The sequence below is a fragment of the Apis cerana genome, linkage group LG5, assembly GCF_029169275.1.
Source record: "Apis cerana isolate GH-2021 linkage group LG5, AcerK_1.0, whole genome shotgun sequence".
Taxonomy (NCBI): domain Eukaryota; kingdom Metazoa; phylum Arthropoda; class Insecta; order Hymenoptera; family Apidae; genus Apis; species Apis cerana.
In genome coordinates, this window is record NC_083856.1 from 12143971 (window position 1) to 12171008 (window position 27038).

At 39.3% G+C, this 27038-nt stretch overlaps 2 protein-coding genes across 10 annotated transcripts in view; one reads left to right on the forward strand and one right to left on the reverse strand.

Annotated features, from left to right (window-relative positions):
- Positions 1-3086: 3086 nt before the first annotated feature.
- Positions 3087-11543, reverse strand: LOC108003280 (J domain-containing protein). 2 transcript variants are annotated; one of them, XM_017065444.3, is made up of 4 exons: positions 9884-11543; positions 8090-8191; positions 7806-7922; positions 3087-6879 (listed from the first exon to the last, which is right to left on the reverse strand). In XM_017065444.3, exons 1-4 carry the CDS (start codon positions 9965-9967, stop codon positions 6655-6657), a joined length of 528 nt encoding a protein of 175 aa, XP_016920933.2. In that variant the 5' UTR covers positions 9968-11543; the 3' UTR covers positions 3087-6654. The 2 variants fall into 2 exon arrangements, with proteins under 2 accessions (XP_016920933.2, XP_061931346.1); XM_062075362.1 differs by having other exon boundaries at positions 3087-6834; positions 9884-11181.
- A 4949-nt stretch (positions 11544-16492) lies between these two features.
- Positions 16493-27038, forward strand: part of LOC108003318 (phosphoinositide 3-kinase adapter protein 1) — a 32953-nt gene continuing 22407 nt past the window's right edge. For 2 of the 8 annotated variants that reach the window (XR_009829819.1, XM_062075366.1), the window contains exons 1-5: positions 20125-21849; positions 23249-23302; positions 25029-25404; positions 25960-26181; positions 26277-26539. Coding sequence is in view for 6 of the 8 variants with exons in the window: in XM_062075366.1 (XP_061931350.1) it covers positions 21837-21849; positions 23249-23302; positions 25029-25404; positions 25960-26181; positions 26277-26539 (928 nt within the window). In the remaining 2 variants the exon portion in view is untranslated. Of the gene's footprint in view, positions 19220-20124; positions 21850-23248; positions 23303-25028; positions 25405-25959; positions 26182-26276; positions 26540-27038 lie in introns of those variants that run through there. The other 6 variants (XR_009829820.1, XM_062075368.1, XM_062075367.1 and 3 more) reach the window with 5 other exon arrangements.

The following is a 27038-nucleotide window of genomic DNA, read 5'->3' on the forward strand; positions in this document are numbered from 1 at the left end:
AACCGTTTGCGATTCTACTTTCGATGTAACTTTCTTGTAATGTAATTGCAGAAAATTTCTTTTTCAAAAAATAAAAAAAAAACTGATCTTCCATTTCACTAGTTGTAGTCATTTTCTTCTTTTTCCACCCCGAATTTTAATTATTAATTATCGTTAATATTATTCTCGTATATTTAATGAATTACGTTACAAACATTAATTTAATACGCCCTTTTTTACTTACTTAACAGCACAAACATCTAGTGACGTTCGTCCATAGTGACGTTGAACAAAATAAATACTGAAAATAGCTGAACTTTTATACCACGATATAATCGATAATGTAAACAAAGTTCAAAAAATATTGGACCGATGTAATATTCTCTTATTATAATATAAAATGTATACGAAATAGGGAGAGTGAATTTGAAAAAAAAAAAAAATTCGTACGCTTAACCATTCCAAATACTCGAAACCTCTTTAACCGCTCCTTCCGTAACCGATAAACCGAGTAACACGAGAGACAGCGGGGCGATCGATCGGCTAGGTCAAAGTTTAAAGCGATGCTTGAAAGGCTGGTGGGATCTCGCGTTATCTGGCAAACGCAGGCCAATGTTCGTATTGGGTCGAATCGAGGCGAGTGCATCCGCGATAATGGCCTCCACACCCACCTCTTGCAACAATTGCGTCGTGGCACACCTGGGAAAATGGCGCACGATATTTCGATTCGAGGGAGAATAGATTCGTATCCTTTTGATAAAGAAACGGATTGATTGTGGAAAATGTGTTAACGTGTACTTTAACCTAAAAGGGAAAATTTTTACAACGGTGTTTTCGAATAATTTGTACAATAGAAAAATTCTCGAAATCAAAAGACGGTCACAAATGTATGCGTTATACGATCGAATCGAGGCAAGTAGAACGATAATGGTCCATCTGAATGGGTCTCTTTAACAATTGCATCGGCACGCCTTCGAAAACGGGTTATTTTTTCCTCCTTGATATTTCGATTTGATCAGTGGGGAGGAAAATAACCACGTGCACTAATGACCACGTCATCTAATGAAGAAGGTAAAAAAAAAAATGAAATGTCAGGAAGTTTTATAAGGGTATTCGAATAATTTAATTAACAAATTTGACTGCACGTTGTTCGTCCATATTATTCTCGAATATTGTATCTACTTTATTCACATAAATCTAAAATTGGCCAATGTTGCACAGAAATATGATTGGATATAATGTTTCACGAGACAATAATAATAATATCATGGAGACTTTCCATGGAAGGAATTACAGTTCGATCTTTTCGATATGCTGTTTACGAAATTTGTTCAACAATTGATAAAAAAAAGATCGAAGGAAGATTTTAATTCAGAAAAATATGCAATTGATTCCATAAATTAAATTTCATAAAGAAATTTATTATTAAAAAAAAACCGGTTTAGATTTAAGACTTGTAACAAATTAAATAAACATATCTATAATTTATTTTCCCCTCAACGACGAAAAAAATTGCGAAACGATCAAGGGACAAAAAGATCGATCAAAGAGAGGGGGTTATGTGGCTAGCTTTGTTCAAAATAGCGAAAGTAACAAAGCATCGTATCGATCTCCGTAAAAAAAAAAAAAAACGATCGAACGGATGGAACGAGAGAGGGATTCGATGAAACTTCGTTGCTAATTGTTATTTTATCTCGTGGATCGTGTTCACGTCCGATTCGACACGTTCTACCTCTACCCGCAGAGGTTTACGAATTTTGCTATTTCCCTCTTTATAAAGAGAATGCTGTCCAACCGATGAATGATTGGGAATTGGAGCGAGGCATTCGTTTCGCGCTTCAAAGAATTCCCGACAATTTCGCTCGTTTATCTGATGAGCGCCCACTGTTTGCGATCCTTTTGCTCGTCAAGATGTTCCACGGGAACGATAGGATGTGATGCACGTTCCGTGTTCCGTTGTCCAAAAAGGATCGGAACGTGGATTGTAATAATTGGAATCCGAATGTCTTAAAACAGAAATAATCGTTTCTCCATCTACTGATTGAATAAATAGAATTAGAGAAAAAAATTGAGATCGAGAATTCTTACGTGGGAGCAAGAAATCGATCGCAGAAAGCGCTATTTCACTGTTTGAACTTACAAAGGCTGGTTACAAAGGCTCGTTACAACTTGTGTATATTACACTTGAACTTGTGTAGTATGGGTGTTGCCATCTGACGGGACCGTATGGAGATGGCACTGAGTGATCATGCGTGTCAGATATTATCGCGTACCACGTGTTATTAAAATATTTCTTTTTGTATTATGAAATAAATGTTACATTTCCAAGTCACAAATTTCATTCCATATATAATACAACTATTCGTATTCTGTATAAACAAAAAATTCTGAAAAAATTCTCGTCTTGTGTAAAATATTATCGAGATTCGGAAATAATTCCATTGGAAAGTAACCACTCATTATTTTTCCATCTCTTCCATTCTGGGTCTCGCCGATTAAAATTGGAATTTTCCATTGAATGACAAAAGAGAGGTAATGATAATTGTCCACAAAGGCAGAGCTGTTTGGTCGTTTCCATTCCATCGAGAGTTCCATCGGTGAATGAAAGGTGACGGATAAAACGGAATGAATGCCCGCTTCGACGAACAAACGATGTTTAAGTTTCGCGTTGACGCGTGAATTAGGCCACGGTTTCGCGCCGCGTTCTTTGCATAAAGAAGTGTACATTCGTGTGTCGATCCACGTGGAAACGTGCTTCAACAGATAGGGAAAGTTTTCCATCGGTGACAAAGGATCGCGGCTGCCCATTGTTCCCCTCTCCCGTTGTTACACTAGGTTATAATTCAATTCCACTTTTTTCGCCCGGTTTCGATCCATCAATGATTCTAATTCTCATCCCTTCCCCCTGGAAAATCTAATCTTGGATTTATAGGGAAGAAGGGATTGGAATTTCAGAGAGGTGTCTAATTTTGTGGATGATTGTAAAGAATAAAGGATTTTCGGAATTTCGAGAGATGAAATATCTCGATGATTTTCGCGTGATGTCATTCTAGCTTTTAAAAATGGTTGTTATTAACAAGGTTATATAACGACTGTTCGGATCAAACTGTTTTTAATTAAACACATTTATTGAACCTTTAATCGCATAGATACATTTCGTCGCGTCGTCCAGCGCGTGACGATTATAATATAATATATATTTATATTTATATATATATATATATTTATCTTATTCGTTACATATGCATGTGTATATATATATATATCTTTATACTTATACGTAACAGAGATTCACGCGTTTACGAGGGAAAAGGAAACTGTCGTTACCCGACATTTTAAAAAAATAACTTTTTTACTATACTCTCTCTCTTTCTCTCTCTATCTTTCTCTTCGAATATGCATATCGTAATTTGTATATATAAAATCGTTTCTTATTTAAAAAAAAACATCGATGAATGAAATGAATAACTACCGAGGGGAATAACGAAAAAAAATATTTCACGAGGCTTTTTTTTTCATTTAAAATCGTCACCTCATAGATTAAAAAAGGGGAAAGGAATTTCGTTTTTTTCGTACGAATACAAAAAAAAAAAAGATAGAAGTATAGCGCGTGAAATGTCCCGCGTCACAATCGTTCACATTGTCTTTTTTATCCCTTTTCATCGAACGACAGATTCCTCCTCGGCCCCGACCGGATGCACGATATCATCGATAGGTCGATCGCGCGGAAATAATAAATAGATAGAAGGTACAGTGTTCCACGAGGTGGAGACGCGTCTAGAAAAATATAGATGTGAGAACAACACACATACAGGGTGTCTCGAAAGACATTTTCGTTACATTTTCGTTCCATTTTCTCTCTCTCTCTCTCTCTCTTTCCTTTATATATCTATTTATTTATTTTTTTTTCTCTTTTTTTTTTTCGCTGAAGAAGACAGATGCACGGGTAGTGTGATGAGATCTACGTATATCGTTCGTAACGTTCTCGACTTTCCACGAGTTTTTCTTCTCTCTCTCTCTCTCACTTTCATATCGCTTAGTATTCTCGATTCCTTTTTTTCCCTTCTTCTACGTAAGAAACTCGAGAACGAAATACGATTTCTTGATCCTTTAAGAGTTTCAACGCGTGTACACGCATTAACGATTCTTGTTTTATAAAATAGATCGATCGTTTTATAAAATAGATATATATGCACATATATATATATATGCATATATATTTTTCGATCGCTTGCAACCACATTGTTCCTTCAAAAATGATTCTGTTGATCGACAGCGCGCGTGTACTTGGACTCGAGTGTACGCTCTCGACAACGGTACATCGGCCACATTTCCGGTTCTTCGATACGCATCGATGTGGTCATATATCCAATACACAATAAATTTTGATTACCCTTTCCTCACTTTCTTCACTCCTCGCTTTTCCATCCAGATTATATACATATATACGTATATGTATATACGTCTCTACGAACCGTCCGATTCGAGCATTCGAGAAATATTTCGCGGGGACGAGTTTCGATCCGAAATTTTCCTGATTCAATGGCGGCTCTCCGATTCGAGGGGGGGAGGGGAATGAAAATAAATTCGAGGGGGCAGGATAGTTTTTTTAAGGCCTTTACCTCGAAGCCTTACTTAACTAATATCGAAAGGTCACATTGACATACATACATACATACATACGAGTCTGTACTGTGCTTCTATTTTCGGCCGCCGATCATTAGCTGCTAAACGGCTACGTGCCTTAATTACGCGACCGTGGCGACGCTCGGTGCATTAGAAAACTTTTTCGCCGTGGCTAGCTCTATCGGTATCGGTATATTAGGTGGATGCAAAAGTTTCTTTTTTTTTTTTCTCTCCTCGCTTCTTACGTCTTCTTACATTTTTCGTCAACCGTAGTCGGGCTTATTACGTATTAAGAACTAATTAACGCTAAGTGATGACGATGAATGCATTTTTCTCTCGAATTTTATATTTTTTTCTCTCTTTCTCTTAACGACCAAAGAAAAGAGATACCAGAAGCAATACCTTGGATCTTAAAATATCTTTAAAAAAATCAAGCGAATGGAGCAAAAATTATTAGATATAATAAATTAATAACCGACGCAACTTTTTCAACCACCTAATACACGCGTTGTTATATTATACGGATAATACAAGTAAGGTATGTAACGAAAATTGGTCGATTGTCGAGGAAGAAAAAAAAAAGAAGAGAGATACGAAGGAAACGTAAAACGTATGTAAATACGTAACTCGCTGTCGTGACACGAAATCCTATTTAACGATGAAGAGTGAAAATTAATTAAGGAATGTCGTTCAATCCTTTCGCTCGTATGCAAATCAAATCTTTCGGAGAAAATATTCGCGAATCTTCACAAATGGGGAAAATCGAACATTTTTTTTTTTTTGGATTGTTCGTCGCAAAATTGATCCACCGTTTCTTTATTGTTATTGTTCCCCTTTTTTTCAGTCTACGTCGGATGATGAAATCCGATCGATTCTTTTTTTTTTTTTTTCGTTTTTATCCGGGATAAAGGCGAAAGGATTGATCGAAATACGGAAGGAATACAACACCAGCAAAGGAATACGCGAGAACTATCATTATATTTCGTTTTGAACAATCACAAGTGTGGTCGAGAGAAAAACGTTATATATTTATTTAACTTTGCGTTTGACACAGGTACAAGTGCGCCGATCATCGATTTGCTCGACAGTCGAATAATCATACTCGAACAATTTATCCAAGCCTCGAACGCTCGAGAGCCATCTATGTTCGAAAATATACTTCGATATGTTCGGTGCTCTCCTCCTCCTCCTCCTCCTCTCTTCTCACTTTTTTCTCTTCGATTCACACTGTGATTAAACTGTTCGAGTATTTTTTTGACACTGACGAATATACTCGTGGTACTCGATATACAGTAGAAACAACGAGTTACTGTTTTTTTTTCTTTTTTTTCTTTTTTTTTTTTATTTATTTTTCTTTCTTTCTTTCTTTCTTTCTTTCCTCTAGCTACTCGACGATACAAGAAGATTTACCCAAGTTAATCGGTCGGTTTTCCAGTTTTGATTTCAATTTGAAAATTGATAACGCGATAACTGGACCACTTTGACTGAATTCTTCACTTGGCGAGCAACGTTACGTTAGTAGAAACAACTATTTTAATTTAATTTCCCTCTCGAAAGGATTCCCTTCTTCAAAGAAATCGCAAGAAAGAAAAAAACCTATATATATATATATATCATCTTTTCCCTTTCTCTTCCTTCCTTCTTCCAGAGAGACGATCCCACGTCTCATTCCTCGAGTTTCACTTTTCTTACATTCCCCGCTTATTCACAATTTCCCCTTACGAAACCTTCCGCTATCTTACGTCCCTTGCCCTACTCTCTTCCAAAAAAAAAAAAAAAAATTCTGGAATCAAAAGAATGTTGGAAGCCAGCAGATAAATTCAATAACTCGGAATTTGAACTCGTCGGCCGATCACAAATCCCACGAGATGCGAGTTGTCTCGAGAAAGATCGTCAACGTTTCATCATCCGTCTTCGTTCCACGGTTCTTGCGGTTAGACCGCACGAGAATGCTTGGACACACGCGCACAACGGGGAGAGAGAGACCCCCCTCTCCACCTCCGTAACGAGGGCACAGGAGGGGAGAGATCGCCACTCGACTCTCGACTTTTAGATCTCGTAGTTGCGAAACTTGTTCACCACCTCGCTGGGCGCCTCCGAGTCCCAGCCAAGATCGCGGCGGGCCCCGTAGTAGATGTTCGCCCCTCCCTCCGACGCTCTTCTGTGGGCGTTCGTCGACTGACCCCTGCCTGCGTGGCCCGGTGAACCGGCCCCCTCCCCGGAACCGTCCTGCAGCATGCGATCCTTCGTCTTCGGTGTGCTCCAGTGCATCGACTGTATCATCGTATATTCAATGTTTCTTTCTTTCTCCTCTTTACTCGTTATTTTTGAGAGAGAGAGAGAGAGAGAGAGAGGAAGGTCACATTGAGTCACTCACAACAATCGTCCGTTTCGTTACGGGCAATTTCCACCGCAGCGTCAAAAAACGTGCACGGTGAAAGATCGTCAAGCGGCGTGTACTGCAACCCGAATAGTTTCAAAGGTATTTGTCGAGAGGAAAAAGTTTCCTCGAAACGCGGTGTTTATATAACTTATATATTATATTCGCGTTTAATCGCACTTTGGAATATAAATTTATTGCGTGATAATAATAATGATGGTGTATTTGTTTCTCGTGAGCGGATATTTTCGATTGATCGCAAGTGACCCAATGGTTGAATTCGAGTTAGATTCGAAGGATGTGCAGATATATTTTTTGTGAAAAAAGGAGGACGAGGATGGATGGAAGCAATCGTTAGAAGTTAATCCTTTGCGCTCCACGCGATTTTTCCACGCGATTTCCTCTCCCTGTCCGTTCGTTGAATTTCTTATATTAACTTAAAATGATTTCGAGCGCGAAACAACGTGTGAAACTTTTAATATTTTATACGTATTGTCTTCTCTCTAGTCAATTTCTTGTAATAAGGAATTATATATATTCGTTATTATATATTATATCTTATAATAATTATTTAATAAAGAAAAACTCATTTTCGAATTAATTTCATTATTCCACGCTTGCGAAACTCGAAAAAATAATATTTCTATTATTAAAGATCGTACATAGAGAGTTTAGGAATCAGCATTGGAACGCAAAAGGTTAACAAATCGGTGAAACGAAACCTGGAAACTTGGAAAACTCGAGTTTTCTCGCGCCATTTTTCCACCATCCCACTGCTAGGATAAAAATTTTTCCGAAATATTATCGTACTCCCTCTCACCTGGTGCACGCTGTCCTTCAAACCGAGCCACTGTTTATAGCTGATGGCGATCCCGCTGTGCCTCCATTTGTCGTATTTGCTCCTCTGCTCGGGGTCACAGAGAACCTCCTTCGCGTGCTGTTGCAAAAACAAACAAAAACAAAAGAAACCGTATTAACCGTTCTCGGCATCGATCGAACTCTTTCAATTTAAAATTGCGAGGACAATGCGCGTTCACAAGACTCGTATATAAAGATATCAGAAATTTTCGATTTTGGATTTCGAAGTGATAAAGAGAAACGAACCTTCAATTGCTGGAATTTTCGTTCCGCCTCTTTGTCCCCTTCGTTCTTGTCAGGATGATATTGGAGAGCCAGCAGCTTGTACTCCGCCGTGATCTGTTCCACCTGGTGGACAAATTTTGTAACACCGCTTTTCGAGAATGAAAATAATCGCAGAGAAATCTAATTCTATCCGATTCGCCTTCAACGAGACGACGAGTTTTCATCCGAAATTTACCGGATTGAGATTTATTTTTATTTATTTGGTGAGGATGCGGTGATCCGTGAAACTTTTTCAAGCAGGGAAGGAAAAAAGATTGGGAAACACTGGCACAAAGAAGACCTAACAAAGCTTAGAAAATTGGATGTTGCTTTAGATCCTGTTTAATGAACGAACGAGGAGGGGCTGTTCGATTTCCCGGAGACGACTGGACGGATATTTGCCGGCCAATTTAACGAAATTTGTCTAATGGGGGTTAGAGTTAATGAGATCATCATCGGTCCGTCGGTAAACAGACCAACGCTCGTTAACCGTTGGGTTTTATTTTAAACCGGCGCCGTTTATTTTTAGTGAGAAAGCATCGTTGAACGTTGACATAATTCCTTGGCGAGTCAACCATCACTTTTACTCATAGGCAAGAGAATTGTTTTCTCGTATAAATACTCCGCGATCCGCAAAATTGCCGATTAATTTAAATGGAATTAAGATTTTATGGAAGATTATTTCATTTTTATTTCCACGTTGAATGAACGTGTGTGTATGGAACGTGGTCGCATTGTCGATGAAAATTGACGTAATTTTTTCTTTTTTTTTATTAAACGAATTGGCAATCCGAACGGTCGAGAATTAATCGAGAAGTTGGAGACCAAAGCGCTAATTGAACTTGTGCTCAACGGTGATGCAATTATCCTCCGTTGACGCGTCCCCCTGACAGCGAACCTAATTAACTCGGCATAACTTTCGAAAGTGTATTAAACGCATACGTAATATCTCGTTAAACACCATGGGATCCTATCAACTTTAAATCTCGACCGAAATTAAAAATAATTTCACGTTTACAAAATTAACGAAATTCGGTTGTTAATTTTCTTTTTCTTTTTTTTTTTTTTTGGATTTCGAAAATCGTAAGAGTGAGATTCAACGGTTGGAAAAAACAAACGGAAATTTCGGCTCGAGATAGGCTTCGTGGAAAGTTTCAAGGACGGGAAATTGGAAAATTGTTTGGGAAAAATTTTTTCGAGCGAAAAATTTAAAAACAACCATCGTTGCCAACGCGAATACGTTGAGTGTGAATAATTTAAGAAATCAAAAATATTTAATCGAACGGAAAGTTAACGTTAAACGAACTATTGAATCACGCCATATTCTAAAATTGGAAGGTAAATAAATAAAGCGAGATTCTATTTGTAATCGATGACATACGATCATCCACTGGTCAATATTTTAACTTCTCACAAAAGTTTCCATCCCATCGTCGGAATGCAATATCAAAAAGAACTTGCATCATCCAGAGCTAACATCAACTCTGGCAAGGAAAGAAAGAAAAAAAAATATCTTAAAGAAAAACATCTAAAGAAACTTAAACAAAATCGCATAACAATAACGTGAACAGTGAAAAAAAAGGAAAAATCGAATCAAGAATCCCTCGAAGAAAAGTAACTGATTTTAAAGTTTCAAATAAAATTACTTTAATTTAGAAATATCTCATCTTAAATAATAAAAATAAAATCGACTACTCGAATCAAAGACCGGCCAACCGTACATAAGCGCGAAAAAAAATTACTCGACGCACTTAACCAACTTTGCCGGGAACTTACCGTCGAGGACTCGTCGCACGACAGCAGAGCATAGTAATCCTCCTCCTCGCTAGGCTTATAATTGATGGCGTCCTCGACGCTCATTTTCTCTCGCTGAATCCTTCCGTTTCTTTTCTCTCTCTCTCTTTCTCTTTCTCTCTTCCTCTCTTCGATTCCTTTCCAATCGAAACCGAAGATATCGGGACGACGAAAAAAGTGGAAGCGAACAAAAAATCGAGACAACCTCTTCGTCCACCCGATGATCGATTCGAGCACAACGTGGATCGTGACACACGTTTGTGATTACAGAGACAGTGGTATTTTACGAAGACTTGGAAGGATCGCTCGACCCGTCACCTGTTGCCGTGTCGCGCGTCGGACACTCGAGTGAGCCGAACGAGGAAGAACCGTGTCGGAGACCCGGAAAGACCCGATTCCCGGGAAATTGCACGCGTGTGCGCAATCCAGCCGCGGCCACGAAGGTGGCCGTCGATCGTGGCTTTCCCCTTCTCTTGGCTCACCGTTCCTGCGCACTTGGACCACAGGTCCTCCCTATCCCAAGGATGATCTCTTGATTTCTCGCTTACCGGCTGAGCCTTGTCTTGAGATTTTTCGGATGAAGAAATTTCCAGTTGATTTTGTTTTGATTTTATTTTTTAATGTCAATAGTGTAATTTATAAGAATTAAGGATGTGTATTTAATTATAAAATAAAGATTGATTTTATTTTTTCGTTATTCGATTCGATTCGATTTATCGATGATTAATAGATTTTGAAAGTATTTCGATACGATATTTTCTTTCCGTTTTTGAGCGCGCTATCGTTCGATAGAAATAAACGTCTCGAAAGAAGAATGGAAAATCATCGTCTACGCTTCCCAACCAACTATCTGTCATCGAAGTTGATTAATTAACGTATAACGCAAGATCAACAACACGCGCGATATCACGTTTAATTAATATTTCAAGAGTGAAATTCCATAATCCGCATCGCGTTTACATCGTGACTCGTTACTTCACTGCTAAAATCGAGAATCACACAAATATCGACGAGCCTGACCAAAATTATTTACACTCGTACAAGTTTCTATATTCTTCGTTGATCTTTTCCCATCGAGTATTAAACACTGTTCCATTCCGTTATTTTACTTTTTAAATGGTTAAATTAATCTTTTCTTTTTTTCGACGGATGAAAGTATTATATTCGATATTTTATATTTTGTTATATTGTCAAGTTGTATTACGAATTCTTGGAGCTATTTCTTTATCGCGTGAAACGTTAACAACTGGAATCGACGCAGGCGTATACTGCGCTTCGATTACATGACATTCCAGAAACTTGTGGCTTTCACTTGCGGCTACGTGACCTCGAACCTCTTACCGATGTTACCGACCGAGTGATCCATTTCTCGATTACAGACAGCTCACAGAATAGATCTAACGTTCAATGAATTTTTATTTTCGCTGTCATTCTCGACTTTACCGATTCAGCACAAGTAAATTCGGCATTGCTAATAATTTAAGATATAATTATGAAACGAATACTAATAAAAGAACAAATATAATTTTCCGCGTTCGACATTTTCGACAACGAAAAATTTGAATTTCCAATTCGCAGTGGAAATAACGAACGATCTGCGATAAAAATATGAAAAATCGAATCCGATGAATTTGAATTTTGCTTAAGCTTTAAAATAGAACGCTCGAGGAGTTCGAGCGCTCTTTCTTCCTTCCTCTCTCTCTCTCTTTCTCTTTCTTTCTCGGAGAAAAAAAATATTCTCGTGAAACGGAAATCTTCTTTTGCAACTTTTCCTTTCTTATCTCTTCTTCGAAAAATATAAATAGAGATATAAATAGAAACAAGAATTCGAGATAGTGGAAATTTTTACGATTGAGACGGTCTTCGTTTATTTATCTTCGAACGTAACCCGATCTTGGAATATTATAAAAACATATTAAGGTCAAACGACGCTCTCTCTCTCTGTCTCTCTTATTTTTGCAAGAATTGCGGACCGTTCTGTTCGAGCGAGGGCGTAATTAGAAAAAAAGCCGAGAGGCTTATTGCCGCTGGAGCATGGTGGCACACTTTCGTGTATACATACGTTTCGTTCGGTTCAATGTTTCGACTCCCATGAACTTGTGCTACGATATATTCACCCATCTCTCCGGGCTCGCGCTTTTACCGATCGATTATAACCGCTCGAAAATTAATTTTGCGCTACTTGTGCTATTGGCGTTCTGCTGGAAAGAAAGGGTCGACCTTTTTGTCTCGTTCCCACTTCGTTGCCGTTTTAATTGCGTTTCGATGTTTCAAAAGGTTTGTGAGGCGCTCGCGCGACCTGTATTACGCAGTACATTTACTCGCTACAAAAATGCTACACATACCCTTGTAACATTTTGTTCCGATACAATCCGATATCCCGTAAATATAGGGCGCGTGGTGAGTATATGCATTTTATTAAATACATCGTACTAAATATCGATCGAATATTTAATTTATGCGATACGTCGAGGTTTGAAAATTTATTTTCATTTTATTTTCGGGGAGAAAAGTGCTGGGGCGAGGCGAGAGATATTCGATCGGAGAATACACTGGTTGAAAGGCAACGAGTTTGCCTTTATTCGGTTTAATTCGAACGGAAGATGGACGGAGAGAAGGCGAGACGTGTTTTGTTCGCGGATAATCCTCTCCCAACCTCGTGCGTCATTAGAAATTCAAATTTCTCCCTTTGGTTGGATGATGAGGCGCGGGAGTGAAAGAACGAGAAGAGGAGGGGGAGGAGGAGGAGGACAAGAAAACGTGAGTGAATGCGTGAAGCTCATTATGCATTCGTCTTGCTTCCGCCGAAGACGCCGCTGATTATCGGTACCTTCTGCTTACAGCTGTTAAGGCCATTGTCTTGGAAACCTGGCTTTCGACGAAGGAAGCTCTGGAGAGCTTCCTTCGGCCTTCCTGCGACCTCATGGAACCCTTTGTTTTCTCACTGAAATTTCTCTTCCTCCCTGCATCGCGTCTTTTTTATTTTATTCGATTCGAAGAAAAAATTCAAAACGAAAGGGGAATGTCGAAGAATTTCGAATCGCTTGTTGCGATAGAAAAATTATTCATTTATTAGGAAGATAAAAAATTTCGAATCACTCGATAGAAAATTGTCCGTGACAGAGAGAAATCAAGAAGAATTGGGTTGCTCTAATCTAGAAAATTATTCGCGAGTTATTGGAATAAAGGAAAATCAAAAATTTCGAATGTTTGCAAAATCATTCGATAGAAAATTGTTCGTGACTTAATTCGAAAATTTCGAATTATAAATGGCTTGCTCCGATAAAAAAAATTAGAATTATTCGCGAATTATTAGAATGAAGAAAAAATCAAGAATTTCGAATGTGTGTGAATCGATCGTTATGAAAGTAAAATTATTCATCATATATTATGGAGAAAGAAGAAAAATCAAAAATTATGCTGACTTTAATGGTAAAATTATTCATGATTTGGAAGAAGAAGAATCAAGGATTACGAATCACTGGAAATTGGCTCATTTTAATAATAAAATTATCCATGAGTTTAACGAAAATATACAATTTTCGTGTGTTCGTTAGCAGTTTTTCATCTGGACAAAGCACGCAAATGACGAAACAACGTCTCGTTTCTTCTAAATTCGAGGAAGACTGGCTCGCCCCCGTGGCTCGTGCTGTCACGTGCCATACGTTCGAACGTTGAAAGATGCGGCCGCTTTTCGTTTCGCTCGTTGATTTGTTTCAGAACAGGAAAAAAAAAGAAGAAAAGGAGAAAAGGTTGACATTTGGCCGGCACGTGTTACGCACATTCGTCTCCGCTTCCCGCCTCTTCTCACCTCCCTCCCCTTACACGAAACCTTTCCTGCATCCTATTCTATTGTACCATTTCAAAACTTATTTATCATCCTTTAAATAAACCCAACATTTTATTTCATAGTCACAAGTTTCCAAACGACAATTTCGTTGTTCCATAACTCGACATCCCTTCTCAGTCAACAAATAATTCAACGAACAATTACCAACACCAAACAATTCAATTCTCTCTTTCTCTCTTTCCTCAATTCTGTTCAATTTCACTTTTCAATTTTTCAATATTATCAATCTATTATGTGAACACTAGAAATCACAAAATTCATTCTTCCATTAGATATTAACCTCGCTCCTTCTTTGCACAGATACAATTTCTCTCGGTCTCACTGAAACATTACTTATACGCGGCAACGAAACGATCATCAACCACGATAAACGATTGTTGCATATATAATATGTAATATGCATATATAGTATGTAATAAGTTTGTTGCGTCATTGAGGATTATTCGACCGATTATGCATGCAACCGATTGATGTAGGAAAAATGATAGGAAATTACATGATAGGAAAAATTTAATAGTTTTTGGATCATTTATTCAAAGAAGAAATCTCGAAACGAACGCAAAATAACTATTTTCCACCTCGTTCCAATCGTTCACAACTTGATAAATAAGTGTCTCCAATCGATGATGGGGAAAATTTAATAATCGAAATTACGAATAAAGTTACATTGATAATTTATCGTTCAAGACATAATAATAATCGCAAATAATGTCAAGTGGTTATACGAAAAGTGAATAAATATTATTCGAGCATTTTAATAAGTAATTATTCGAAGTAAGTTTATTCGAAATTTTTAACCTTCTCTGAGTTACTTTTTCAATGCCCAAAACTCTGTTTTATACGTGCAATAGCACATTATGTTGTTCGGAAAGTAATTTCATTTTTCCACACGAGTGTCGCTAGTCAAACGTTTATCTAGCCAACTTCATTCTAAACCGTGTTGTTATTATATATTTTGAGAGTTGGCATTTCATAGTTTATTTATTAGAAAAATTTCGTTTAATTTTGTGCGGTTATGTTTTTCGTGCGTGATAACGTGATAAGATGCAAAACCAAAAGAAGTATTTTCGACATATTTTACTTTTTTATTACCGAAAAGGCGTCACGTTCAGTTGAAACTGATGAAGACAAAATAAAAGCACGGATTAAAACAAACTGACGAATAACGACTCGAGAAATTGCTACGAGATTGAATTCGATTGTTCATGATCGTATGACATGGTTTCGTTTCGTCATAGAAAAAAACGAAATTACTTTTCAAACAACCATAATAAATACATTTTGGAATCATTTTATTCTAAAAAATTTCGAAAATATCCATTTCCATCTCGTTCCAATCGTTCGCAACTTGAGAAATAAAGCCTTAATCAATGGTGAACAAAATTTAATAGTTACGAATGAAAGTTACTTCGATAATTTATAGTTCAAAGCATAAGTAGTGGTCGAGGTTATGTGAAAAGCGCATCAAAACTATAATAACTGCGAATAAGTGCTATATTCGAGCAATTTTTAATAAGTAATTATTTAAAAGTGACTTTATTCCAAATTTTTTAACCAGTTCTCTTTCAATTAATGACTCAATGCCTAAAATTCTGAACTCAGAAGAAGATGGAAAGGGGTCACTGTGCGCCCTGTACCGAAAGGAAACGTGATCGCCCAAGTTGGAGCAAGCCCCGCGGCAATGCAGGAGGAAACACACGCTCCGCTCTGTTTCCGTACGCACATGCGTGACAGACACGCTAGCGTGCACGCGTGCGGCACTAACCTTACCCCAACTCAAATTCTTTGTGCCCGCTGGTGCACGCGTGCACCGACGGAGACGCACGCGATGCTCGCTTATCCTTCTCTTACCGGGATCGAAGCGAATGTTTTCCAGGATTTTTATATATATATATATACTATCAGGGATTTTTCTTATCTCTCTTTTTTTTCTAATTATTTTTACAAGTATGTATCTACCAGGCAGATCATCTTTTATTATTTTAAATTAAATTCTTATTTATTTGGTCATTATTCAAGAGAAGAAATTTAATTTTTCTTTTTTTTTTGATTCTAGATATTCTCAAGTTTCCTTTTTCTCGTTTTGTTTTCACGGTAATGGAAAAATGGTACGAGAACGAATATTAATATTTTTAACGAAATTTTGGATTTAGGTTAGATTAGGTCGAAGATGGGATAATCAAAAATGATTATGCAAATTCGATCGAGAGATAAAGAGAAATTTAGAAATACAAAACGTTTGTAAGGATAAGATTTCTTTCTTCGACGTTTAAACGTCAATCAGTAAAGAATCATCGAAGAAATAACGATCTCATTAACCGAAAAAAAAAAAATATATATAAATAAAATTTTTGCAAGTTTTTTTCCACGTAAAAAAAGAAATCACCTTTATTCATTTACTTTTCCATTATCCCTTTTCCAATCCCTTTTCGTTGACATTTAATCGTTCTCCGTATGAAAACGCGAGATCCACGGGAGCAATTATATATATAGTCGAGGTACACGTTTCCTCTCGCCTTTCGAGGAATATACCCTCAGTTTCCCTTTTACACTGTCCACGCACGCACACTGTGTACACGGATGTACACAGGCACGTAGGTGAAAACGTGTGCACTTGTCGATTTCTTACTTCTCCTTACAGTTTTCCCTCCTTGTTTATCTCGAAATAACGTCGCTTGGTCGGTCGCACATGGGCGTTTCTTCTGGCCACTGCCAGATGCGTGGGTGGTGGCAGTGAAGAGAAGAGAAGGAGAGCACGAATGACGGTCACATGGCATCGTAGCGGGCTACTCTTCTGCCCTGACTTGTCAGTATTCCGTGAAGTGTTGTGCCGTGACTGCGTGCGGCCCTTCTTACGTCTACAACCCCGCGCAACACCGCTTGGAAAACGTTCTAGAACACTCGTTTTTTTCCCCCTCTCGTCCTTCGATTGCCTCCTTTTACGAGAGAAAGAATCTTTCTCGTTATTTCTATTCAACAAGATCGTGCAAGAATAACAAACGTAACAAACGATGATGAATTGAATTTCTTACGATGGTCGAAACGCCTCTTTCGAAAACATTGTTCTCTCTTTCGAGCAAGGATCTCGAAAACGATTGGTGGAAACGAGGAAGAAGATTGAACGGTTAAACGATTGGCTCGTGCGATTGGTTGTTCTTCTCGAAGTGACACGCTTGAGGAAAAGATAAAAATTGGAATTTTCGTGATATAATATTTCAGGTTAAGTTTGAAGATAAAGGTTGAGGATATACCTCGTGCGTTTTTCCTCGAAGATTTAAGAAGGTTGAAGCGAACGAATTCTCGATGGAATAAAATTTCCTTCTGGTAGTGGGATAAATTCTATTTCTGGTGGAAGTATACTATTTTCGAAGATTTCCTATTTTCGTCCGACACGTTCAATCTTACGCAATTGAAGGTGAAAACTGGACGTGCAAGTTGAATCGAACGTTAATCGAGAATCAATCGTTCAAAATACGTACGTTGACGAGTTTCTGGCGCGAATCACGAGTCGAGATTCCTCTCTTCTTAAAATTCTGCGGATGGCATCCTCGTCGAAGACGAGGATCCTAGTGTGATTCGGTTTAGGAATCGTTCGAATAAGAGTTTGGAGGTCGATCCGTCTAAAGATAGTGGTTCGAAGGTCTCCGCGGAGGAATTTGGGAGCCATTTTGGGAAGTTGGAACGAGGAAAGAATCAGAAAATAAGAGGGGGGGGGATAAAATTGAATATTAAAATTGATAGAAAAAAGTGGTAGAAGAAAAAAATATTAAGTGGAAGAAGAAAAAAAAGGGTTCGAAGAAATACTCGTTGATAATTGGTCGTAGCCACTTTTCGAGAAGTGTATCGAAGTGGAACTCGAAGGAAAAAACTAACAGGAGCATCATTTAACGTTGTCTGAGGAACGCGCGCCGCTCGAGTGTACTTTTGATGCGGTGAATCAACCGAGGTCGAAATAAAAAGGAAGTTATCGAAACGAACGTTCGAAGAGTCTTGTTAACGAAGGAATAATGCCACCTTTCATGCCTTCCTCTCGTTACATTCCCATCCCGTAGCCTGTACCCTTCTTTTCTTCGAAGATTCAATCGATCAAACCAACACGTGTTCTATCCTCCGACTAAAATTCAATCACTGAGAAATTACTCGAGATTATCATCCAAGAAGATCTTGGAAAATATTTCAACTAATTCGTACTAAGACGAGGAAAGAATGGGCATTTTAAGAAGGGATATCGATCGATTATCGATTAGAATCTAAAGATAGGTAAGTTTCTTTTTTTTTTTTGTATTCTCGTAAAATGTGTCTCTTGTCGGCTTCTCATAATTCATAAAAATTCACGCAATAAAAGTCAGACGATACTTTTCCACCGCCACTTTGAAAGAATGTTTTATCTCTCCTCGAAAAATCCTATTCCAGGCAAATATTGTTCTCGTAGACTGCGAGCACGTGGACGATCAGCTGATCGAACGACCATGTCGCTTTCCGTGAATCTAAACCTCCGCGCGTCTAACCTCACTTTATTCGCATTCTTCCCTTCGATGTGTTCTCGGAATAATATTATTCCTTAACTTTCTCTCTCTCTCTCTCTCTTTCTTTCAACTTTCAAATACGTTTTTCTTTCCACGTTTCAACGAAACGATATATATTTTACGTTTGACCCGACGACGAATACTTTTAAGGCGTCGAGAAATCCGTACGAATATTCCATTAGGAATTAGGCAGGCCGCTCGCGGTGTATATTAATAGATCGAACCTGACAGCCGAACTTAACCAGACACGACGCTCGAACGTTACACGCGAATTCGTTTTCATTTTCGTATTACTCGACTCGACCTCGAGTCGATGTAAGTTTTATTTTTTCCATGGAATTCGTTCTTTTGTTTACGTTCTTTCTTTATTTTCGAATTTTTCACATCATTTTCCCCCTTAATTAAACGAAACAATTAAGAAAAAAAGCGGATCCAGAATTATCTTTAAAATACATTTTTACATAGGGATAAACATTACAGTTTAAATTTAGCAAATTCACGCGGTAGCGTTACGCAAATAATCGATTAGCAATGCTAATAATAGCGCGTAATGATTTGTATAAAATTAATTTCGGATATATTTCTATTGGCTCGAACGAATCGAATGTTTTAATTAGACGTTTGTTTTTGGATCGCGAGCTATGTATAATAAAAGCGAACACGTGTCAGTATTTGTCGGCGAGAGGGAAAATTTGTGGACACGTGTCCATCGAGCGATCATTCTTTATTTCCTTGTGTGAAATGTTTCTTTATAGCGTAGATAATTTAACGTTTCTGGTCTCGTGCTCGCCTTTGTCGATTCGAGTATCGATTCGGGAGAAAGTATATGGAGGAAGTTTATCGGTTGCACCGAATTCAATGGCAGGACGGCCTTGATCCATAACGAGGAGCACACGCGTGGAAGGATAAACACTTGGGTGACGAAGGAATCGAGCGTTGCATGTGAGTTGATCAGAGGCGGTGCCATAACACGGCCGCGTTGCGCAATGGGCATGCGTGTTAAATGCGTGTCACGTACGAATCATTCGATTTGAAGTAAGTCTTTTCTTGCGCAAGACGGGTGCGCGATGACGCTAAACGGGCCATTTTTCAAATACGGGGTGTCGAACAGAGTTAAGTTAACATTAAAAAAATAATTGGATTAAAAATCTCGAACGATTACTTATTAAAATACTCGAATAATATTTATTCGTTATTAAAATTAATTACGATTACGTTTGTAAAATCTCTCGATATCAAAAAACAGGGAATAACGTAATTTTCTATCTTTATTTCGAAAAGCTTCCACTCGAAATTGCACTAGATGAAATTCCATGCCGAAAACGAAACGTTCCACGAGTACATCTGTATTTCGAAACTGTGTTGGACCAGTTAGGGGGAAAGAAAGTTTGTTGAGTTTTGAAATACCCGAAACGCGAGTAAGCTATTTTTGTCTCGAGGTGAAAAAAAAAAAAGAAGTTCGCCGAGTTGAATCGCATTTAATTTCTTTCTCTACTAGCGGTAGATGCACCTGCCAGCTGTGAAAAAAGGGTAGCGTGAGCACGACGATGCACGTGCCTCTCTGTTTTAAAAGGGGGGAGGCCGGGTATATTAAGTTTTACGCTCGTTCGTTCGCGTTGTAACGCGCCGTTAATTAACATGAAGTATACGTAAAACTATCACGGCGCGTAAATCAAGGATGCTTTGCTTTTTTACAATATCGAAAGTGGCGATTCACGGCCTTCTTTTTCACTCCGCTGTTCTGCACTTCTCAAGTCATGCACTCGTGAATTTTAAAGCTTTAGGATTCACGGACTCTTGGATTCTCTCTTGGATTCTACATATTCGAGGATTTATGAAACATCGCAGAAATTTTTTACGAATTCTACGATTCTAAATTTACGATTCGTAGCTCTGGTATTCAAAATTTATCCGCGAATTTCGAGGTTGTCAGATTCTAAATTTAAATTTCGCGGGCTATACGATTATCAATCAATCAACGAATATTCGACGCGAAGAATTCTCAGATTCGATAAAAAAATATTAATTTTCCTTTGAGTCACCCGGTATAACGACACGAACAATCTACACGTTACGAGTTAAACGAAACCACTAGTTACACAGTTAGCGAGGACAATGGAAAAGTAACGAAGCAACTACTACGAGTATACGTAGCACTCGTATGGTATATCGAGAAAAATGGCGGCAATCCAAGCAAACGTGACGGGACAATGAAAGCTGAGTAGATGACGAGAGAACGGTCAATAGAAAGAAGAAATAACGATTATTCCGCTCGAACGAAAGCTCGAACGACGATATTGAAATCGGTGAAAAGAGTTTCCATGGAAGAAGTTGACGCGTCCCACATTTCCACGATGAAAACGCAAGTGGAAACGACGAGGAGAACGTGCACGTTTTTTGGCTCGCGACATCGCAACGAATGCAAGGCAATTTATGCCACGATGATGATTCGTCCCATCAGCTGATCCGTTTGGACAAGGGAGTAAATCAGTGCGCGCTTTCATGGGAACGATAACCTCTCCATCTGCTTCGCTCTCCTCTCTCTGCCACGTTCCACCGTTTCCTTCTTTCTCTCTCTCTCTTTCTCCCTTCCTCCTCCGCGGAACCCGTACGAAAATAGTCCGCCATGCGAGGTCTGCCCCGCCACTAGAACAACGTTCCCTCGATCACCGGCAATTTCTCGAGCGAGCGTTCTTTTTTTCCGTGAAAAAACGAAATTTCGTTGGATTCTTTCCTCGGATTAAGACGCACGAGAATTGGTAAATTTTCGCGGAGAACGAAGGAATGGAATGTAATTGGAACGAATAGTAGATATATCTAGTGGAGAAGTTTGGTGATTCTAGGGGAATTGGAAGTTTTCCATTTGGAATCGTACGTAAATAAATGAGATATCGAGTGAAAAAGTGTGCAACGAGATATATTGTATATAGAGGAACAAACAAAAGTGATTTAACGTTATTCCAACGCTTTCGGTCGGTAGAGTAGTTTGGTGATTATCGAGCGAAAAAGTGTGCAACGAGATACATTGTATATAACGGAAACAAAAGTGATTTAACGTTATTTCGACGCTCTCGGTCCCTTGAAATGCCCGTAATGCATAAAGGGCAAGTCGACTCGATCGAATTTAATAATAAACCTTCCATTAACCTTCGATGAGATTGGTAATTATCCTTCGCTATATTAGACGAGCAAAGTCGATGGAAGTGGCAAGTAACGGAATAGCGAAATTCGCTTCGATAAGTCGAGACCTATATTTCGTGTTACCAACTTAAAGTTGCCTCGGACTCGAAGAAGATGCGATTCGCGTGTACACAGTATCGAAACTGTGACTATCGGTGTTTCCACGTTAATCAATTACACGTTCGTTCGTTGTTGTCGTTTGACGTTCAGGTCGTCCGATCTAACAAATGGAGAAGCGAATTAAAAAGCGATTAAACGATCGTTTTTTTTCCAGAATCAGGATCATCGAAGATTGAGATTATATATAGGGATGATAATCGTGGAAATTAATCGTAAATTTTTTTGCTATGACGATCGATCGAAATACACCGCAACGTAAATGCAAATTGGAGGTGAATGGAAGCGCAATTCTCCGAGAATTTAATAACACCATCGTTGCATGACCGACTATAATTATACTTTGTAACACCTTGGGCTAATGTTGCCAGCTATAGAACAAAGATAATAACCTCTACGAAAATTATAAAACGAGCTTACGAGTAGGATAAAATAGACAAAAAAAGAATAATAAAAAATAAAAAAAATTTCTGCCTTTACGCTCGAAAGAAAAAGAAATTAAATTTTTGAAAAAATTATATCATAAAGTGAAACTTGAAGAATCGATTATATGATATTAAATTCGCAAAAATCTTTAGAGAAGATAATGTTATCGATTAAAAAAGATTTACGTGTAAATTTATCAACGACAATGTTACATCCACGTTATTTTTCTAGAATTCTCGTTTATAAACGTGTTACGAATCAGTATCGTTGATCAATTCGTCGATATTCGAATAAAATATGAATGGCACGAGTTAATTTCTATTTTCCCCCCTGTTTCATCCTGTTCATACCACCATAAATTTGTCGTAGTTGTCGCACGAGATTCTCGCCTCCCCACATACACGCTAAATATAATATTCCCCCCTTATTTTCAGCGATGAATGAAATCACATGCTCCGCGACAACATTACACGCGATTTCTCAATCGAAACATCCGCGAAAAATAAAACGAACAATGCTCTCTACTGTTTCTCGCGAAAATTTTTACTTTTCCATTCTTTTCTTTTTTTTATGCCATTTTTTGTCATTGTTAAAAACTGGTGAATTAGAACGTGTTTTTCTTCCAATTTAAATCGTTCAATTTTTCTTTTTTGTTTTTTTTTCGTTTTTGAGAAAGCGTCGTTTAATACAAAACGAAACATAGATTCATTTACGAAATTGGGTTTAGATCATTCGATCGAGGTTGAGAACGTGGAAGAAAGAGAAATCGATTTTTAAGTATCTTTTAGAAATTCGGTTAGAAAGTTTTGGACACTACTGTAAATACCTACGATATTTTAAAAAATCACTTTCTAACCCTTTTATATTCCTACAATATTTTAAAGTCACACCTCTTCTCTGATATCCCCCAACATTTCAATGATTCGTTAAATCTTATTTCTTCCTCAATTTTTCACGAACGATTCAACTCTATCACGGAGCCATCTTTCATGATAAAGTCAGAGTTATTATCATCGATAGGGAAAATTTAATCAATCGAAGTTACGAATAAAGTTACTCCTATAATTTATATTATAAAACGTGATAACAAATTAAATAACTGAGAGACGGTCGAGTTTATACGAAAAGCAGATCGATTGTAATACCAACGAATAAATCTTATTCCTCGTTAAATCCTCCTCCCTCTAAATTCTTCCACGAACATATTTCTCGAATTCGATTCAACAGCATAATTTTCACTGTTCACAGAGGATCAAGAGCGGGGAAGGGTTTTCTCGCGGCAAGAGGTCAGCATGGCAGTCGGTAAGCTTTCTTGGACCAATCCAAGCGGTCACGTACATCTCGTGGACGCTTTCGCACCCGAGTCACGCGTTCCACACGCATAATCGCACGCGGCTACCGCGTATCCCGCCGACGCGCTTTCCTCGTTTCGTTTTCTCTCTTTTCCTCCTCCTCCCCCCTCCTCCTCCCTCCGCTTCGCCCTCGGTTCACCGAGTTTACGCCGTTTATCGCGTCCCTGCCCATCCCACAACGCTCTCTCCCCCTCGAAATCGATTTATCGCGTATTATGCGCGCCTCGATACCGGGAACGGTATTATTTCCGACCGGCGCACGGAATCTCTAATTCGATCTTTAGACTCGCGTAGCTCCTTCTTCCTCTTCTTTTTCTTCGCCATTCGTATTCATAAATTCGTTACGGATGGAAATGGACGGAGGAGGGGGGGGATCGAAACGGTGGAAAAAAACGTCACGAAGACGACGACCACTGTGAAATCGGAATGAGCGGATTTTAACACATCGCGAGTACAGTTTCGCTCGGTTTCGAGCGCTCTAAAAGAAAAGGTATACGCGCTTTTTTTAACGTTTAAAGTATTTTTTAAATTTATTGTGTATATATATATTTCTTATATCTTCGTCTATTTGTTATTTATTATTTCTTTTTACGTTTTAACTATTGTTTATTGCATAAATAAAATTGAATCGATTATTATTCAGTTCGAATAACTCGAACGGACTTTACATTTTATCGCTTCGAGCGATTTTGATTCCTCGACTCGTCGGTCGAGTTTAAAAAGCGTAAAACGAGACGACTCGTACTCGATGTGTTAAGAAGTGTTATCGTAAGGTTAACGATAGATCTTGGCTTCGTCTCGAGGGAAAATCGATTCGTCCTTATTTCGTTTCTTAACGGTAAATAAAATGCGTTAACATCTTCTCCTTCGCAAAAGTAAAAAGGAAGAGTCCTATCCTACTCTTCTTTCTTCTTAGATACATTTCCCTGGATCACCAATACGAGAAATAATCGTGTATAAAAATAAATTGGGTGGTTCTTTATATCACGTTGTTCCATTATCCCTTTATCACCTTTCAATAAGAATTACGATAAAATAATTTTCGAACGAGATTCGCGTGTTTACCAGACGAGAAACGGTTCATTTATACAGGAAACTATCTCCTCTCCCCCTCCCTTTTTTTTTCCTTCGTCGCACAACACGAGGTCGATTCATCTATCGGAGAGTAATAACGCCTTGGATCGTGAACGACGCAACGGCGGACTTCCGGTGCCGCGTACGTCTGCCTCCGCGTACGTAGCTCGCTTCTGGTTTACGGGGTGGGGGACAATACCACGTCCGGTCCATCCCCCCACTTTCGAGTACCATTCGAATCGTCGATGGCGTCCTATAGGCATGGTGTATCTCTCCTCGGTGGTGAACCGAACAGTCTCAGGTGGACCTCGTGTTCGTTTGGTGGTCGCGTCCAACACGTTTATTTATTTATTTATTTATTTATTTATTTATTTTTCTCTCTTCCCCCACCTCTTTTTTCGCAAAAGTGTCGCCAGTGAAAGAACGGTATCCAAAAATTCTGATTGTTCGGAAGAAAATCATCGAACGCTATCGATGCGCGATCGATGAGATGACGAGTCGAGGGAAAAGTTGAGGGAGAATTGGGAAGAGGAAGAAGAAGAAGAGGAGGAGGAGGAGAAAGTGGGAAGATACACAGAGAGAATATATCCGCATGTTCACAGACAACCCCTCGTATTTTTCGTTGTCGAGCGGGGGGACGTCGTCGTCGTCGTCGTCCTCGGCGCAGGCAACGGGCGCCGTCGCCTTCTCGCCACCCTCGAAGCCTGGGTTGACGGCCCTGTTCCGTCGGCGCCCCTGCAAAACGGCAACAGGGGAGGGCGTGAGGGGAAGCGGCTCGGAGGAGCGGTGCACCGCGCCGAGGAGCAACCCGCCCTGCAACGGGTCTCAGGGAGGCCCCTGCGCCAACCAGAGGAGGAGCTTCAGGAGCTTGTTCAGGTCCGTGAGCGCGAACGCGGACCCCGAGAGGACCCAGCAGTTCCTCAAGGGCGACCCAAGGCCGTCCGACGTCGCCCCACCCTCGCCCTATCTGCCCCACAGGTCCGTATATAACAGCCTATCCCCGCTCGTGCGAGATTTTCGAGAAAAAGTTTTCCATATACCTATTCGTTCGAAGGATTTTAGCGAAAAAGTTGATCAATTTTCGGCAACCGTTTGTTTCCGTATATCTATTCGAAGGATTTTAGCGAAAAAGTTGATCAATTTTCGGCAACCGTTTGTTTCCGTATATCTATTCGAAGGATTTTCGCGAAAAAATTGATCGATTTTCGGCAACCGTTTATTTCCATACACCTATTCGAAGGATTTTCGAGAAAAAGTTGATCAATTTTCGGCAACCGTTTGTTTCCGTACACCTATTCGTTCGAACGATTTTCGAGAAAAAGTTGATCAATTTTCGGCAACCGTTTATTTCCATACATCTATTCGAAGGATTTTCGAAAAAAGTTGATCAATTTTCGGCAACCGTTTGTTTCCGTACACCTATTCGTTCGAACGATTTTCGAGAAAAAGTTTTCCATATACCTATTCGTTCGAACGATTTTCGAGAAAAAGTTGATCAATTTTCGGCAACCGTAATGTTTGTTTACACGACAGGTCGCACTCGCACTCGGAAAACGACAAGAGGCGGCCGGGGCGGAGCAGGGCGGCGTTGAAGTCGGCCAGCGAGCTTTTGTCCAACGATATGGTGTATTGCGGGTTGGCGAGGGATAATCACGGGGACGAGAACGAGGAAGATGAAGGAGAGGGGGAGGAGGAAGGAGAAGGGGAGGAAGATCGGGAGTCGAACGAGGTGTTCGTAGGCGTGGACGATGCCAGGTCTGTGCTCATTAGAGAAACGTTTTACGTCGTACGTATTTTAATTATCGATCGACACATCGTCTACATACATTGGGAATTTTTCCATCTTTCAGGTATTACAATCTCTCGTCCGGTATACCGGGAACGGGTCGAAGAAGACACTCGATCAGCACTTTCTTGGGTAAGGAGAGAGGCCTTTGCTCGAGCAAGCTCGACAACGTGTCGACGAGGAAACAGCAGAGCTCGGCCGGTTTGGCGGAGCCTGACGCGATGGCGCCACCTGTGCCGACGGTTGACAGCGTGGACGGGGAGGAGCGGAGGCCGAGGTCCTGCAGTAGATCCAGACGCAGGAGGCATCGAAGCGCTTCGAGCAAAGGTGAGTCGAGGTGAAGGAAGGAATTGACGAAGTTGTGCGAAACGGGTTTAATCGGATCTTTTAATCGATGAACGAGAGACTGTTATCGATCAGAAGAGGGAATCGATTCGGTTGTTGAACGAGAACCAGCATGGTTCGTTTGTCGAACGGCATTGTTTCGAGGTTAAACGTCCATGTTCCTATCCTATTTCGAAACCACTTCGCTTCGTTCGACGAAACTTAATTGGCCGATAGACTCGGTTAAGAGTCGTCGATTCGAAACGACGTGGTGGGCGAATTCTCACGAATCGCTTCTGAACTGATTCCCACGGATTTCGCCCGCATCATGTCTTCTCGAATCACGTACAAAAGCCGTTACGAATTTCGAACGATTCCTGCGACGGGACTATATGAAGGGTGTCTCAAAATTCACAACAAGTATAATTTCGATAGAAAACACAGATTTGTAGTTAAAAATTGTGAATTTTTTATTGATTCATAAGAATAGCATATCGTAAAT

Bases quoted from the DNA above. Each gene is read 5' to 3' on its own strand.
- LOC108003280 (XM_017065444.3), bottom strand. From the start codon at position 9,967: ATGAGCGTCGAGGACGCCATCAATTATAAGCCTAGCGAGGAGGAGGAT. The intron at 8,192-9,883 runs GTAAGTTCCCGG...TTTGTCCACCAG, and splicing joins CGTGCGACGAGTCCTCGACG to GTGGAACAGATCACGGCGGA. The intron at 7,923-8,089 runs GTTCGTTTCTCT...TTTTTGCAACAG, and splicing joins GAAAATTCCAGCAATTGAAG to CACGCGAAGGAGGTTCTCTG.